Source organism: Bombina bombina, chromosome 7 (genome assembly GCF_027579735.1).
Source record: "Bombina bombina isolate aBomBom1 chromosome 7, aBomBom1.pri, whole genome shotgun sequence".
Lineage (NCBI taxonomy): Eukaryota > Metazoa > Chordata > Amphibia > Anura > Bombinatoridae > Bombina > Bombina bombina.
In genome coordinates, this window is record NC_069505.1 from 487,320,918 (window position 1) to 487,339,110 (window position 18,193).

The window sequence follows — 18,193 nt, forward strand, 5'->3', positions numbered from 1 at the left end:
CTTCCGTGTTTTGTATATGTCTAGGGTGGTTACATATTCCGGTGCACCCTTCCCTTGTTTTCAGTTTGTTTGGATTTGAAAGCTTGCATTGTGTGGCTGTTTTAGGGTCTCAGGTATTGGAAAGGACCTTGACGTGGTACCTGAGCTTGTCCCATTTGGCCAGATGCGGTGACTAACCTTTCCATTTTTGCTTTTAAATCTTAGCTGAGAGCTTGTAAGTGAGTGCTGGGTTTTCTGTGTGTTGTATTAATTTGTTTTGTAATTTTCCCTATGGTTCTTGCACCCAGACCTGTCTGGGGTTAACTGCTTGTGGCTCTGGGGACAGCACAGCTTCCTGTGAGTGCCAGTGGCACCCAGGGCTGAGCATGTTGCAGGGTCATGGGATTTTTACCCGGTCCGGTATGAGAGTGCAGTTCCCTTCCGTGTTTTGTATATGTCTAGGGTGGTTAAATATTCCTGTGCACCCTTCCCTTGTTTTCAGTTTGTTTGGATTTGAAAGCTTGCATTGTGTGGCTGTTTTAGGGTCTCAGGTATTGGAAAGGACCTTGACGTGGTACCTGAGCTTGTCCCATTTGGCCAGATGCGGTGACTAACCTTTCCATTTTTGCTTTTAAATCTTAGCTGAGAGCTTGTAAGTGAGTGCTGGGTTTTCTGTGGGTTGTATTAATTTGTTTTGTAATTTTCCCTATGGTTCTTGCACCCAGACCTGTCTGGGGTTAACTGCTTGTGGCTCTGGGGACAGCACAGCTTCCTGTGAGTGCCAGTGGCACCCAGGGCTGAGCATGTTGCAGGGTCATGGGATATGTACCCGGTCCGGTATGAGAGTGCAGTTCCCTTCCGTGTTTTGTATATGTCTAGGATGGTTACATATTCCTGTGCACCCTTCCCTTGTTTTCAGTTTGTTTGGATTTGAAAGCTTGCATTGTGTGGCTGTTTTAGGGTCTCAGGTATTGGAAAGGACCTTGACGTGGTACCTGAGCTTGTCCCATTTGGCCAGATGCGGTGACTAACCTTTCCATTTTTGCTTTTAAATCTTAGCTGAGAGCTTGTAAGTGAGTGCTGGGTTTTCTGTGTGTTGTATTAATTTGTTTTGTAATTTTCCCTATGGTTCTTGCACCCAGACCTGTCTGGGGTTAACTGCTTGTGGCTCTGGGGACAGCACAGCTTCCTGTGAGTGCCAGTGGCACCCAGGGCTGAGCATGTTGCAGGGTCATGGGATTTTTACCCGGTCCGGTATGAGAGTGCAGTTCCCTTCCGTGTTTTGTATATGTCTAGGGTGGTTAAATATTCCTGTGCACCCTTCCCTTGTTTTCAGTTTGTTTGGATTTGAAAGCTTGCATTGTGTGGCTGTTTTAGGGTCTCAGGTATTGGAAAGGACCTTGACGTGGTACCTGAGCTTGTCCCATTTGGCCAGATGCGGTGACTAACCTTTCCATTTTTGCTTTTAAATCTTAGCTGAGAGCTTGTAAGTGAGTGCTGGGTTTTCTGTGGGTTGTATTAATTTGCTTTGTAATTTTCCCTATGGTTCTTGCACCCAGACCTGTCTGGGGTTAACTGCTTGTGGCTCTGGGGACAGCACAGCTTCCTGTGAGTGCCAGTGACACCCAGGGCTGAGCATATTGCAGGGTCATGGGATGTGTACCCGGTCCGGTATGAGAGTGCAGTTCCCTTCCGTGTTTTGTATATGTCTAGGGTGGTTACATATTCCTGTGCATCCTTCCCTTGTTTTCAGTTTGTTTGGATTTGAAAGCTTGCATTGTGTGGCTGTTTTAGGGTCTCAGGTATTGGAAAGGACCTTGACGTGGTACCTGAGCTTTTCCCATTTGGCCAGATATGGTGACTAACCTTTCCATTTTTGCTTTTAAATCTTAGCTGAGAGCTTGTAAGTGAGTGCTAGGTTTTCTGTGTGTTGTATTAATTTGTTTTGTAATTTTCCCTATGGTTCTTGCACCCAGACCTGTCTGGGGTTAACTGCTTGTGGCTCTGGGGACAGCACAGCTTCCTGTGAGTGCCAGTGGCACCCAGGGCTGAGCATGTTGCAGGGTCATGGGATGTGTACCCGGTCCGGTATGAGAGTGCAGTTCCCTTCCGTGTTTTGTATATGTCTAGGGTGGTTACATATTCCTGTGCACCCTTCCCTTGTTTTCAGTTTGTTTGGATTTGAAAGCTTGCATTGTGTGGCTGTTTTAGGGTCTCAGGTACTGGAAAGGACCTTGACGTGGTACCTGAGCTTGTCCCATTTGGCCAGATGCGGTGACTAACCTTTCCATTTTTGCTTTTAAATCTTAGCTGAGAGCTTGTAAGTGAGTGCTGGGTTTTCTGTGTGTTGTATTAATTTGTTTTGTAATTTTCCCTATGGTTCTTGCACCCAGACCTGTCTGGGGTTAACTGCTTGTGGCTCTGGGGACAGCACAGCTTCCTGTGAGTGCCAGTGGCACCCAGGGCTGAGCATGTTGCAGGGTCATGGGATGTGTACCCGGTCCGGTATAAGAGTGCAGTTCCCTTCCGTGTTTTGTATATGTCTAGGGTGGTTACATATTCCTGTGCACCCTTCCCTTGTTTTCAGTTTGTTTGGATTTGAAAGCTTGCATTGTGTGGCTGTTTTAGGGTCTCAGGTATTGGAAAGGACCTTGACGTGGTACCTGAGCTTGTCCCATTTGGCCAGATGCGGTGACTAACCTTTCAATTTTTGCTTTTAAATCTTAGCTGAGAGCTTGTAAGTGAGTGCTGGGTTTTCTGTGTGTTATATATATAGAACTGTATAGGAAGATGAAGGGCACTCTCAGGATTTGTGAAATTTGCGTATCAGCAAAAAATTATTTTTTTGAGTTTTTTTTTTTAAGAGATTTTATTGAGGTTCTGCAAATACATAACAATAAACAAAAGTTCAGCAGCATGTATGCATAAAGTACAATAATATTTGGTTAGCATTAACATTCGGGAAGAGTGTATTGAATTATAATGTACAGGATAACCTATAATTAGTAAGACAATATAGTACTACTGTACAAACACTAAACATCCATTACAGTTGTTAAATGTTCAGCAGTCATCATAATAGAAACATCATAAAATGATTTAGTCATTACAATCAGAGATACAAAGACTACATACTATAGGCTACCATAGTGTGGTAGGACAGGACAATTCTATGCATCAAACTACTACCGAACTAGAGTAGTGGAACCTCGTTTAATTTTTTATATAGGATAAAGAAAGAAATACACCTCTAATGATTTAACAGGCCACTCATGGACCCACATAGACTAAATGTTTAAGAAGAGGTGTTCTAATGTAACACATGGTCACTCTTGGACCTTAATATAATAATGAAATTGATTCCCCCAACTTGGAAAAGAACGGCCACTATTGGACCGTTAATGACTGAGTGTGATGGGGAAGGGGAGTATAAAAGAAAGAATGTAAAGGCCACTGTTGGGCCAAGTTTCAGACACAGGCATACAAAATGATAGGGGAACCATCAATATAGGCACGTTAAGTTAGCCATATAGGGCAGGGGTTGAAGTGTCATGTAACTATAGAGCACTACAGGGAGGTACATAGCCATGTATAAGTATCTGCTTCTCTCTAGTCTTCCATTATTAGTACGGGTGTAGATGCACTAATGTGCTGTCCTATATAACTCGCAGCTCTACTTAGCACAATGGCTTTTTATCAAGGGGACTATATTGACTGCTATTTATACCTGTAATATATATCTGCACTATGGTAAGGATTCTATGGAATTATAGGGAGATGCAACTTAAAAGAAGTGGTAAACATAAACATTAACCATTGTATTAAGCAACTTAGTTAAAGCATTACATGGAACAGTGAACTTGTATGGAGCAAGTTAGCTAGATCATTTGATTGTATTACACATGTAGTAATACCATAGGTCAAAACTCTACATTACCATTGCTATTTAATACAATTTGACTTAGTGTAAACAAGTGGTATGATTGCTATCTTTAGAAAGAACAATTTGGATAAAGCATAAGAGTTTCTGAAGTCCCTTAGAAACACCAAGGTTGAATGTCCAGGGGGAATGTACATACATACAGGCTAGTAACTAGGGCAGACCACAGATATTAATAAAGCTTCTGATTGTGGGAGTCCTCATGAACCCAGTAGCCAGATAGTCAGATACAGGACTCATATATAAAAAAGGGGAATACCATTGCTTAGTAGTAGCCAACTATAACAGATTTCCTGATGTGTTCCAAAAGAAGATCTAGAGCCTAACTTTTAAGTTTTAAGTTACCCCACCCCTTGTCTCACGTCTAGAGAATCACTGTCCCGGTCACATAGCGCCAAACTGAGATGACGACACCTCCAAGGATTGCCTGAAAAAGAGGAGCATACTCTCTGTGGAATTGGGACTTGTAGGCATCCCGTTTCAGAAAGGCCCCGGTTTCCTTGGGTGTTGGAAAACTTTCTGCTTATTTCCTTTCCTGCTCCGGTCACGGTTATTAGCGGGTAGGTAAGGGGCAGCAGGCTGGGGTTTTCGGTTAGAGTGGATCTGAAGCTGGAGTCTCTCTGCGTCACTGCATCATCCTCTGTTATTGCACGGGAAGTGTCCGGGGGAGCGATCTCCTCTGTTAGCGTGCAGGACGCCTCCGTCTGCACTTCACATGCAGCTCCGATCTGCAAATCTGACTCAAGTGACTGCCCCTTGTAGAGTCCAGTCCCCCCACTGGGTGTCTGTCTGCTGGAGTCGGATGCCTCCTTGCCAACTAAGTCCAACCGAGGAGGCATAGTGTCCCCTTTACTCACACTTAGCAGGACTTCTGTAGTGGCGGGACTAAAGAAAAGCCTACACAGTTCGGCCTCCAAGTTCCGATAGTGTTCAGTTATGTGCTGCTTCATCTCACGCTCCCATTTGTTTAGGGCCTCCATCTTGTAATTCCCCCTTTATAAAACAAAGCTTGTATGGCTCTTTTTCAACCTCACCTGCCCTTAGATGGGTTATCTTGGAAGATGGTTTCCTTCGTAGCATAGTAGCCAGTTAATTAGTAACTGCTATACCCCATTTTATGGGGGGGGGGGTGTCGAATTTCTACTGCATGGCCGCCACCTTAGAACTCAACGGGCCAGATCTGGATCCTATAGGTCATAAAATTCTGCAATTCAGGATAGTTCAATACTGCTCCCCTCTTTCTAGTGAAAGATGAGGTGAATATTAGTAGATATTGCAGAATCACTGCCTAAATCGGCGGTTCAAGCAGATCTCTGTAGGAGCAACAGATATTGCGACCATTCATGGCCGCTGCCTAGCCACTCCCCCTTTTTTTGAGTTTTTACTTGTCTTGATGAAGGCTTCTGTGAAAGCCGAAACAGCGACTTATCAAAGTTGTGATTAAGAACATTGAATAAATAATTATATGCTGATATATATATATATATATATATATGTGTGTGTGTGTGTGTGTGTATATGTGTGTGTATATATATAGTGGGTAAAGTCCAAAATTGGGTAAAGCCTGATATAACATGATAAATCTTCTCAGTGTGCATGGAGTCACTTCATCAAACATATATACGATGCACTGTAATTCACACATCTTCACTATATTTTTTGCCTCCGTCTGGGGGGTTCAAGGGGGGTGGATTCGAGAGGATCAGGTCCTTCCTTCAACTCCTCAGACAGAGACAAAAAAATAGTGTAGATGGGGCAGTTACATTACTTCGCGCTTTACCCAGAGCCGCTTGGGTAATGTCAGCTTTACCCAGGTAATCCTAGGATTACCCGGATTTCGGACTTTACCCATAACATATATATATATATATATATTGTGAATAAAAGATATGTTAGGTAAGCTTTGCAAACTAATGACCTGTAAGCTTTGGGAAGCTTTGTACACATGAGAAGACCTGAGAGGTTTGGATAGCTCCAGATATAAGAAGATCATGTGTGCAAAGCTCTTTACTCATGAAGACAATAAATAGGTTTGTGCATGGGAAGAATGGACCATTGTGGTTTTGAAGCTCAGTGAGAAGACCTGAGGAGTCTGTACACGTCTGTGTTTGGGGAAAAAGCAATTTATTAGGTATGGATAACTTTGTCAATGTAAATAAGATAAGTCTGTGCATTTCTACAGATTTTAAATCTTGAGAAACTACTTGGATGGAGAAGATGAGAGTCTTTGACCACAGTTAGCGCGGGATAAAAGAAATTGTGTAAGGTTTTGGAAAATTCCCAAGTCCAGAGATATTTGGTGTGAGGTCCAGTTCTTCCAATGGTACAGGAGACTTCAGATTGAAGTTCTGCAGGATATTGACAAAGATGAGGAATAACTGCATGCGTGCCAGACTTTCTCCAAGGCAGTTCCGTTTTCCTGGGAAGAGCAGGATGTGTATAATTGATTAGACAACTCATAGAAACTAAACTCTATGCAGAAGAACAAGCTATAATCCATCACCATTTCCTTGCTATTGTTGACTAGATCATTACTTGTACAAAGTGTCCTTTCTACAGTTGAAGGCTACATGAAGAAGTCATGTATATTCTCTTCTACTCACTGGCATGTACACTCTTTTGAAACAACAATATGTGATTAATGCAAAAAGCCTCTTGTATCTAAAACTTGTGTCCTGCATGTTTTCCTGAGAGGATACTTACCTGCTGATAGAGGCATGAAAGCATCGTTCTTCTTAAATTTCCCATTCTCATCTAAGAAATTTTGTGGATTGAATTCCATGGGCCATTGAAAACAGGTTGGGTCTTTCAGCACTGAACCTAGCATTGGAAACACAGTTGTACCCTATGAAAACAAAGGGGATTGTAGTAAAAAATAAGTCCAAACAGCTAGGTGAGAACAAGATCTATGTAAGGTTTAAACTTTTTATCTCTCTAAATAAATATGGTTTCTCTGTTTTACTGTACTCATAAGTACTTTGATACCAAATGACATAAGGATGTTAAAATATATAAAAAGTATGAGATTAATAAAAGAATATTTAATTTTAGCTATGACATTTAAGAGGATGAACGTTTAACTCTGATCTGCTCGGTCAATATAGTCCTGTCAGGTGACTTAGGTAGGCATTAAAGGGACAGTCAAAATTAAACTTTTATTATTTAGATAGAGCATGTGATTTTAAACAATTGTCCAGTTTACATCTGTTATTAAATTTGCTTTGTTCTCTTGAAATTCTTTGTTAAAAGTAAGGCTAGGTAGGCTGATAGGAGCTCAGTAGTGTGCATGTGTCTTTAACAGTCTTATGAATAACATTGCTATAAACATTGTTGGAAACACTGCTGCCAGATGGCTCGAGACACATGCACGCTCCTTAGCTCACCTAGCTTACTCTCTCTAACAAAGGATAGAAAGGGGTAGATTTATCATAGCGCGAGCGGACATGATGCGATGTAGTGTATCATGTCCGCCGCACATCGATAAATGCAGACAGCATACGCTGTCGGCATTTATCATTGCACAAGCAGTTCTTGTGAACTGCTTGTGCAATGCTGCCCCCTGCAGATTCGCGGCCAATCAGGGGGTGTCAATCAACCTAATCGTATTCATTAGGGTTGGTTTCTGTCCGCTGCCTCAGAGGCAGCGGATAAGTTATGGAGCAGTGGTCTTTAGACCACTGCTTCATAACTTTTTCTTTCATGTAATTAGCAAGAGTCCATGAGCTAGTGACGTATGGGATATACATTCCTACCAGGAGGGGCAAAGTTTCCCAAACCTCAAAATGCCTACAAATACACCCCTCACCACAACCACAATTCAGTTTTACAAACTTTGCCTCCCGTGGAGGTGGTGAAGTAAGTTTGTGCTAGATTCTACGTTGATATGCGCTTCGCAGCAGGCTGAAGCCCAGTTTTCCTCTCAGCGTGCAGTGAATGTCAGAGGGATGTGAAGAGAGTATTGCCTATTTGAATTCAATGGTCTCCTTCTACGGGATCTATTTCATAGGTTCTCTGTTATCGGTCGTAGAGATTCATCTCATACCTCCCTTCTCAGATCGACGATATACTCTAATATACCATTACCTCTACTGATTCTCGTTTCAGTACTGGTTTGGCTATCTGCTATATGTAGATGAGTGTCCGGGGGTAAGTAAGTCTTATTTTTTGTGACACTCTAAGCTATGGTTGGGCACTTTTATATAAAGTTCTAAATATATGTGTTTAAAACATTTATTTGCCTTGATTCAGGATGATCAAAAATGTCGGCGTCGCCGGATGTGGCGTCATTTTTGGCGCCAAATAATGTGAGCGTCTTTTTTGGCTCTAAAAAATATGGGCGTCATTATTGTCTCCACATTATTTAAGTCTCATTGTTTTTTTTGCTTCTGGTTGCTAGAGGCTTGTTCATTGGCATTTTTTCCCATTCCTGAAACTGTCATTTAAGGAATTTGATAGATTTTGCTTTATATGTTGTTTTTTCTCTTACATATTGCAAGATGTCTCAGATTGACCCTGGATCAGAAGCTACTTCTGGAAAAACGCTGCCTGATGCTGGCTCTACCAAAGTTAAGTGTATTTGTTGTAAACTTGTGGTAACTGTCCCGCCGGCTGTAGTTTGTGATGAATGTCATGATAAACTTGCTAATGCAGATAGTATTTCCATTAGTAATGTTCCATTACCTGTTGCTGTTCCATCAACATCTAATACTCAGGGTGTTCCTATTAATATAAGAGATTTTGTTTCTAAATCCATTAGGAAGGCTATGTCTGTTATTTCTCCTTCCCGTAAACGTAAAAGGTCTTTTAAAACTTCTCATATTTCAGATGAATTTTTAAATGAACATCATCATTCTGATTCTGTTTCTGATGATGATTTTTCTGGTTCAGAGGATTCTGTTTCAGATATTGACTCTGATAAATCTTCATATTTATTTAAAATGGAATTTATTCGTTCTTTGCTTAAAGAAGTCTTAATTGCATTAGAAATGGAGGAATCTAGTCCTCTTGATACTAAATCTAAGCATTTAAATACGGTTTTTAAACCCCCTGTAGTTATTCCGGAAGTTTTTCCTGTCCCTGATGCTATTTCTGAAGTAATTTCTAGGGAATGGAATAATCTGGGTAATTCATTTACTCCTTCTAAAAGGTTTAAAAAATTATATCCTGTGCCATCTGACAGATTAGAGTTTTGGGACAAAATCCCTAAAGTTGATGGGGCTATCTCTACTTTTGCTAAACGTACTACTATTTCTACGGCAGATAGTACTTCCTTTAAGGATCCTTTAGATAGGAAAATTGAATCTTTTCTAAGAAAAGCTTATTTATGCTCAGGTAATCTACTTAGACCTGCTATATCTTTGGCTAATGTTGCTGCAGCTTCAACCTTTTGGTTGGAGGCTTTAGCGCAACAAGTGTCAGATCATGATACTCATAGCATTGTTAAACTTCTTCAACATGCTAATAACTTTATTTGTGATGCCATCTTTGATATCATTAGAGTTGATGTCAGGTATATGTCTTTAGCTATTTTAGCTAGAAGAGCTTTATGGCTTAAAACTTGGAATACTGATATGTCTTCTAAGTCAACTTTGCTTTCCCTTTCTTTCCAAGGTAATAAATTGTTTGGTTCACAGTTGGATTCTATTATTTCAACTGTCACTGGGGGGAAAGGAACTTTTTTACCTCAGGATAAAAAATCTAAAGGTAAATATAGGGCTGCTAATCGTTTTCGTTCCTTTCGTCAGAATAAGGAACAGAAGCCTGATCCTTCCCCTAAAAGAACAGTATCAGTTTGGAAACCATCTCCAGTCTGGAATAAATCCAAGCCTTTTAGAAAGCCAAAGCCAGCTCCCAAGTCCACATGAAGGTGCGGCCCTCATTCCAGCGCAGCTGGTAGGGGGCAGATTACGATTTTTCAAAGAAATTTGGATCAATTCGATTCACAGTCTTTGGATTCAGAACATTGTTTCACAAGGGTACAGAATAGGTTTCAAGATAAGACCACCTGCAAGAAGATTTTTTCTTTCTCGCGTTCCAATAAATCCAGTGAAGGCTCAAGCATTTTTGAAATGTGTTTCAGATCTAGAGTTGGCTGGAGTAATTGTGCCAGTTCCGGTTCTGGAACAGGGGCTGGGGTTTTACTCAAATCTATTCATTGTACCAAAGAAGGAGAATTCTTTCAGACCAGTTCTGGATTTAAAAATATTGAATCGTTATGTAAGGATACCAACATTCAAAATGGTAACTATAAGGACTATTCTGCCTTTTGTTCAGCAAGGGCATTATATGTCCACAATAGATTTACAAGATGCATATCTGCATATTCCGATTCATCCAGATCACTTTCAGTTTCTGAGATTCTCTTTTCTAGACAAGCATTACCAGTTTGTGGCTCTGCCGTTCGGCTTAGCAACAGCTCCAAGGATTTTTACAAAGGTTCTCGGTGCCCTGCTATCTGTAATCAGAGAACAGGGTATTGTGGTATTTCCTTATTTGGACGATATCTTGGTACTTGCTCAGTCTTCACATTTAGCAGAATCTCATACGAATCGACTTGTATCGTTTCTTCAAGAACATGGTTGGAGGATCAATTTACCAAAAAGTTCATTGATTCCTCAGACAAGGGTAACCTTTTTAGGTTTCCAGATAGATTCAGTGTCCATGACTTTGTCTCTGACAGACAAGAGACGGCTGAAGTTGGTTTCAGCCTGTCGAAACCTTCAGTCTCAATCATTCCCTTCGGTAGCCTTATGCATGGAAATTCTAGGTCTTATGACTGCTGCATCGGACGCGATCCCCTTTGCTCGTTTTCACATGCGACCTCTTCAGCTCTGTATGCTGAACCAGTGGTGCAGGGATTATACAAAGATATCACAGTTAATATCTTTAAAACCGATTGTACGACACTCTCTGACGTGGTGGACAAACCACCATCGTTTAGTTCAGGGGGCTTCTTTTGTTCTTCCAACCTGGACTGTGATCTCAACAGATGCGAGTCTGACAGGTTGGGGAGCTGTATGGGGGTCTCTGACAGCGTAGGGGTTTTGGGAATCTCAGGAGGCGAGATTACCAATCAACATTTTGGAACTCCGTGCGATTTTCAGAGCTCTTCAGTCGTGGCCTCTTCTGAAGAGAGAATCGTTCATTTGTTTTCAGACGGACAATGTCACAACCTGTGACCTATGAAAGAAGTATCTCAAATACTTGTATGGGCGGAATCCAGCTCTTGTCTAATTTCTGCGGTTCACATCCCAGGTATAGACAATTGGGAAGTGGATTATCTCAGCCGCCAGACGTTACATCCGGGCGAATGGTCTCTTCACCCAGAAGTTTTTCTTCAGATTGTTCAAATCTGGGGACTTCCAGAAATAGATCTGATGGCTTCTCATCTAAACAAGAAGCTTCCCAGGTATCTGTCCAGATCCAGGGATCCTCAGGCGGAGGCAGTGGATGCATTGTCACTTCCTTGGAAGTATCATCCTGCCTATATCTTTCCGTCTCTAGTTCTTCTTCCAAGAGTGATCTCCAAGATTCTAAAGGAGCATTCGTTTGTACTGCTGGTGGCTCCAGCATGGCCTCACAGGTTTTGGTATGCGAATCTTGTTCGGATGGCTACTTGCCAACCGTGGACTCTTCCGTTAAGACCAGACCTTCTATCTCAAGGTCCTTTTTTCCATCAAGATCTCAAATCATTAAATTTGAAGGTATGGAGATTGATGGCTTGATTCTCAGTTATAGAGGTTTCTCTGACTCCGTAATTAATACTATGTTACAGGCTCGTAAATCTGTGTCTAGGAAGATATATTATCGAGTCTGGAAGACTTACATTTCTTGGTGTTCTTCTCATCAATGTTTTAGCATTCTTTTAGAATTCCTAGAATTTTACAGTTTCTTCAGGATGGTTTAGACAAAAGTTTGTCTGCAAGTTCCTTGAAAGGACAAATTTCTGCTCTCTCTGTACTTTTTCACAGAAAGATTGCTAATCTTCCTGATATTCATTGTTTTGTACAGGCTTTGGTTCATATAAAACCTGTTATTAAGTCAATTTCTCCTCCTTGGAGTTTAAATTTGGTTCTGGGGGCTCTACAAGCTCTACAAGCATTTGAACCTATGCATTCTCTGGATATTAAATTACTTTCTTGGAAAGTTTTGTTTCTTTTGGCCATCTCTTCTGCTAGAAGAGTTTCTGAGTTATCTGCTCTTTCTTGTGAATCTCCTTTTCTGATTTTTCATCAGGATAAGGCGGTGTTGCGGACTTCATTTGAATTTTTACCTAAGGTTGTGAATTCTAACAACATTAGTAGAGAAATTGTGGTCCCTTCATTGTGTCCTAATCCTAAGAATTCTAAGGAAAGATCGTTGCATTCTTTGGATGTAGTTAGAGCTTTGAAATATTATGTTGAAGCTACTAAAGATTTCCGAAAGACTTCTAGTCTATTTGTTATCTTTTCCGGTTCCAGGAAAGGCCAGAAGGCTTCTGCCATTTCTTTGGCGTCTTGGTTAAAGTCTTTGATTCATCATGCTTATGTCGAGTCGGGTAAAACTCCGCCTCAAAGGATTACAGCTCATTCTACTAGGTCAGTTTCTACGTCCTGGGCATTTAGGAATGAAGCTTCGGTTGATCAGATTTGCAAAGCAGCAACTTGGTCTTCTTTGCATACTTTTACTAAATTCTACCATCTTGATGTGTTTTCTTCTTCTGAAGCAGTTTTTGGTAGAAAAGTACTTCAGGCAGCTGTTTCAGTTTGATTCTTCTGCTTATAATTTCAGTTTTTTTCATTATAAGATTGAAACTTTATTTTGGGGTGTGGATTGTTTTTCAGCAGAATTGGCTGTCTTTATTTTTATCCCTCCCTCTCTAGTGACTCTTGCGTGGAAGTTCCACATCTTGGGTATTTATTATCCCATACATCACTAGCTCATGGACTCTTGCTAATTACATGAAAGAAAACATAATTTATGTAAGAACTTACCTGATAAATTCATTTCTTTCATATTAGCAAGAGTCCATGAGGCCCACCCTTTTTGTGGTGGTTATGATTTTTTTTTATGCTTTCGCACTTTTTTCTTATCACCCCACTTCTTGGCTATTCGTTAAACTGAATTGTGGGTGTGATGAGGGGTGTATTTGTAGGCATTTTGAGGTTTGGGAAACTTTGCCCCTCCTGGTAGGAATGTATATCCCATACGTCACTAGCTCATGGACTCTTGCTAATATGAAATAAATGAATTTATCAGGTAAGTTCTTACATAAATTATGTTTTTTGGCGAGCGCGGAAACAGGGGCATCAAGCTCCATTCAGGGCTTGATAATTCGTCCCCCAAGAATTAAGCAAAATGGATAACATAAGTAATTTGGAACGTTGCTTTAGCTAATCCATTTAAATTAAATTTTGACTTTAGTGTCCCTTTAATGATACATAATTCATTTTTGGACTTGTTTTGCCATTTAAGAAATTAAAAGAGCCACAGAAATGATCTTGTCCATAGTTGGGCTGCCAGTCCTTACACAACATGACCACGGAACTGGGAAATCCATCATTGTTTAAACACCTGTAGTTTGTGCTCATTCTTAAAGGGACATGAAATACAAAAATGTTCTTTCATGATTCAGATAGAGAATACAATTTTAAACAACTTTCCAATTTACTTCTATTATTTAATTTGCTTCCTTCTCTTGTTATCCTTTGCTGAAAGGTTTATCCAGGAAAGCCGAGGAGCAGCAAAGAACCAAGGTTCTAGCTGCTGATTGGTGGATGCACATACAGGGAGTGCAGAATTATTAGGCAAGTTGTATTTTTGAGGATTAATTTTATTATTGAACAACAACCATGTTCTCAATGAACCCAAAAAACTCATTAATATCAAAGCTGAATAGTTTTGGAAGTAGTTTTTAGTTTGTTTTTAGTTATAGCTATTTTAGGGGGATATCTGTGTGTGCAGGTGACTATTACTGTGCATAATTATTAGGCAACTTAACAAAAAACAAATATATACCCATTCAAATTATTTATTTTTACCAGTGAAACCAATATAACATCTCAACATTCACAAATATACATTTCTGACATTCAAAAACAAAACAAAAACAAATCAGTGACAATATAGACACCTTTCTTTGCAAGGACACTCAAAAGCCTGCCATCCATGGATTCTGTCAGTGTTTTGATCTGTTCACCATCAACATTGCGTGCAGCAGCAACCACAGCCTCCCAGACACTGTTCAGAGAGGTGTACTGTTTTCCCTCCTTGTAAATCTCACATTTGATGATGGACCACAGGTTCTCAATGGGGTTCAGATCAGGTGAACAAGGAGGCCATGTCATTAGATTTTCTTCTTTTATACCCTTTCTTGCCAGCCACGCTGTGGAGTACTTGGATGCGTGTGATGGAGCATTGTCCTGCATGAAAATCATGTTTTTCTTGAAGGATGCAGACTTCTTCCTGTACCACTGCTTGAAGAAGGTGTCTTCCAGAAACTGGCAGTAGGACTGGGAGTTGAGCTTGACTCCATCCTCAACCCGAAAAGGCCCCACAAGCTCATCTTTGATGATACCAGCCCAAACCAGTACTCCACCTTGCTGGCGTCTGAGTCGGACTGGAGCTCTCTGCCCTTTACCAATCCAGCCACGGGCCCATCCATCTGGCCCATCAAGACTCACTCTCATTTCATCAGTCCATAAAACCTTAGAAAAATCAGTCTTGAGATATTTCTTGGCCCAGTTTGACTTTCAGCTTGTGTGTCTTGTTCAGTGGTGGTCGTCTTTCAGCCTTTCTTACCTTGGCCATGTCTCTGAGTATTGCACACCTTGTGCTTTTGGGCACTCCAGTGATGTTGCAGCTCTGAAATATGGCCAAACTGGTGGCAAGTGGCATCTTGGCAGCTGCACGCTTGACTTTTCTCAGTTCATGGGCAGTTATTTTGCGCCTTGGTTTTTCCACACGCTTCTTGCGACCCTGTTGACTATTTTGAATGAAACGCTTGATTGTTCGATGATCACGCTTCAGAAGCTTTGCAATTTTAAGAGTGCTGCATCCCTCTGCAAGATATCTCACTATTTTTGACTTTTCTGAGCCTGTCAAGTCCTTCTTTTGACCCATTTTGCCAAAGGAAAGGAAGTTGCCTAATAATTATGCACACCTGATATAGGGTGTTGATGTCATTAGACCACACCCCTTCTCATTACAGAGATGCACATCACCTAATATGCTTAATTGGTAGCAGGCTTTCGAGCCTATACAGCTTGGAGTAAGACAACATGCATAAAGAGGATGATGTGGTCAAAATACTCATTTGCCTAATAATTCTGCACACAGTGTATAAACTGATTGTCATTGGCTCACCCATTTGTTCAGTCAGAAACCAGTTGCTGCTCCTTCAACAAATGATACCAAGAGAATGAAACAAATTAGATAATAGAAGTAAATTAGAAAGTTGTTTCAAATTGTATTATCTATCTGAATTATGAAAGAAACATTTTGGGTTTCAGGTCCCAAATCATTTGAAACTGATGCAGTATAACTGTAAAAAGCTGACAGGAAAATATCACCTAAGCATCTCTATGTAAAAAAGGAAGATATTTTACCTCACAATTTCCTCAGCTCAGCAGAGTAAGTTCTGTGTAAAAAATATATACTTAAGCTGCTGCCCAGCTGCAGGTAAAAAAAAAATGAAGAAATGAACAGCAACCAATCAGCATCAGCAGTGCTGAGGTCATGAACTCTTTTACTGTGATCTCATGAGATTTCACTTAACTCTCATGAGATTTCATAGTAAACTTCCTTAAACTGAATAGGGAAATAACATGTGTGCACGAGGCTCACTCCTTTAGCTGTCCCGGGAGTCGGGACAGACATACTGATTTGCTGCTTAAAGTCCTTTGCAATGGGGTTTGAATACTTAGGACATTTTGAGGTAAAATATCTTTCTTTTTTACATAGAGATGTTCAGGTGATATTTTCTAGTCAGCTTTTTACAGCTATGCTGCACCACTTTCAAGTGTTTCAACATTTAGGTATCACTGCCCTTTAACTGTGTAGATTGGTTCTCCATAATTTACTCTCACCTAGATTACAATTTGTGTGTTATGGTGCGGTACAGATATACTGCTGAAAAATTGGCCATTGTGCGTGGAATGGCCGGTATTGCATATTACAAGTAACTATACTGCAAGCGTTTTAGCCTGTAACACAACAATCCATTCCTCACTCAAAAAATGACGTTTGAGTGCGGGATTTCCATAGCACTGTATTAAAGGTTGTGCGGTCCGGCTAAAATGCTTACTTATATCTTATACCGACACGATCCATACCACCATCTGAGAGCAGTAGTTATGGATTTTGCGAAACAAAAATGTTTCACAAAACTCATAACAAAAATGTTACAAAGTACACTAACACCCATAAACCACCTATTAACCCCTAAACCGCCACCCTCCCGCATCGCAAATACTTTATTAAACTTATTAACCCCTAATACGCCGCCCACCCGCATAGCCAACACTAAATACACCTATTAACCCCTAAACCGCCGCCCCCCCCCCACATCGCTACTACTATAATAAACCTACTAATCCCTAAACCACCTCCCCCGCATCGCAACTACTATAATGAACCTATTAACCCCTAAACCACCAGCCCCCCATATCGCAACTACTATAATAAACCTATTAACCCCTAAACCGCTGGCCCCCACATCACAACTACTATAATAAACCTATTAACCCTAAACCGCTGGCCCCCCACATTGCAACTACTATAATAAACCTATTAACCCCTAAACTGCCGGCTCCCCCACATCACAACTACTATAATAAACTTATTAACCCCTAAACCACCTGCCCCCACATCGCAACTACTAAACAAAACATTTTAACCCTTAAATCACCGCCACCCCACATCACAACACACTAAATTAAACTATTAACCCTTAAACCTAATACCCCACTAATTTTAAATTAAATTTACAATATCTTTAAGTAAATTAAAACTTACCGATTAAATTAAAAAAATCTAAGTTTAAACTATAAAGTAACCTAACATTACTATTTTAAAACAATAAAATTAACAAAAAATAAAAAATAAAAAATTATAAATTAAAAAAATCACACTACGAAAAAATAAAAAAAAATTACATTACAAAAAAATAAAAACTCTAAAATTAAGAAAAATAAAAAACTCTAAAATTACAAAAAAATAAACGAAATTATCCAAAATAATAAAAATTACACCTAATCTAATACCCCTATAAAAACAAAAAAAGCCCCCCAAAATAAAAACACCCCCTAACCTAACACTAAACTACCAATAGCTCTTAAAAGGGCCTTTTGTAGGGCATTGCCCAAAGTTAAACAGCTCTTTTACCTAATAATTACAAAGTCCCCCTAACAGTAAACCCCCCCCCAAAAAAACACAAGCTACCCATTGCCCTTAAAGGGGCATTTGTATGGGCATTGCCCTTTCACTGCCCATCCCTAATCTAAAAAAAACCCTACCCAAAAAAACCTAACTGTCGCGATCGCTCAGCTGCTGATCGCTTCCTTCTGCACAGCGCGGTAGCGCTTCCTTGGTTGCTTAGCAACCTTGTTCTCCTCGGCCCCTTCTGCTGACGTCAGAGGGCCTTCTTATTCCGGCGTCTCCTCAACTCGGGGCCTGTTTGTTCTGTTCCTGCTTGTAAGTAACTTTTGGATTACTTATTTTGAATCAGAATTGCTGGCTTATTTGATTCCTAATTCCTTCCTGCCTGATTCCTGATATCTGGACTATTGCTTGTTTTGAACTTTCTACTGTTAACCCCAAACTGCCTGATTACACGCTGCTGGAATTTGGATTGTTTGACTATTCTACTGTTTAACCCTAAACTGCCTGATTACACGTTGCTGGACTTTTCTTGTTTGACCATTCTACTGTTTAACCCCAAAATGCTTGATTACACGCTGCTGGAACTTTGCTTGCTTGACCATTCTACTGTTTAACCCCAAACTGCCTGATTACACGCTGCTGGAACTGTGCTTGTTTGACAAACCCTTCTGGTTAACCCCTGCCTGCCTGATTCCATGTTGCCGGTTATTGCTTGATGGATTACTCTTTTGGTTAACCCTTATCTACCCGAAGTTCTTCCCCTGACCCTGCCGTATCATCTTCCAGTTTATTTCTGTGAGTATACTATTGCAGCTGTCGCAGGGTCAGGTCCGGGAATATACTCACAGTGCTAGAGTGTTATTCTAACTTAATTTTAGCATTTGGGTCTAACTCTGGACTTAACCTATCCTGACA

General features: G+C 40.5%; 1 protein-coding gene across 1 annotated transcript in view; it reads right to left on the bottom strand.

Annotated features, from left to right (window-relative positions):
* Positions 1–6,024: 6,024 nt before the first annotated feature.
* Positions 6,025–18,193, bottom strand: part of LOC128666815 (cytochrome P450 2G1-like) — a 154,392-nt gene continuing 142,223 nt past the window's right edge. Inside the window, exons 8-9 of the mRNA XM_053721610.1 lie at positions 6,623–6,764; positions 6,025–6,338 (exon numbers count right to left, since the gene is read on the bottom strand). Coding sequence (XP_053577585.1) covers positions 6,157–6,338; positions 6,623–6,764 — 324 coding nt within the window. The 3' untranslated portion in view covers positions 6,025–6,156. The remainder of the gene's footprint in view (positions 6,339–6,622; positions 6,765–18,193) is intronic.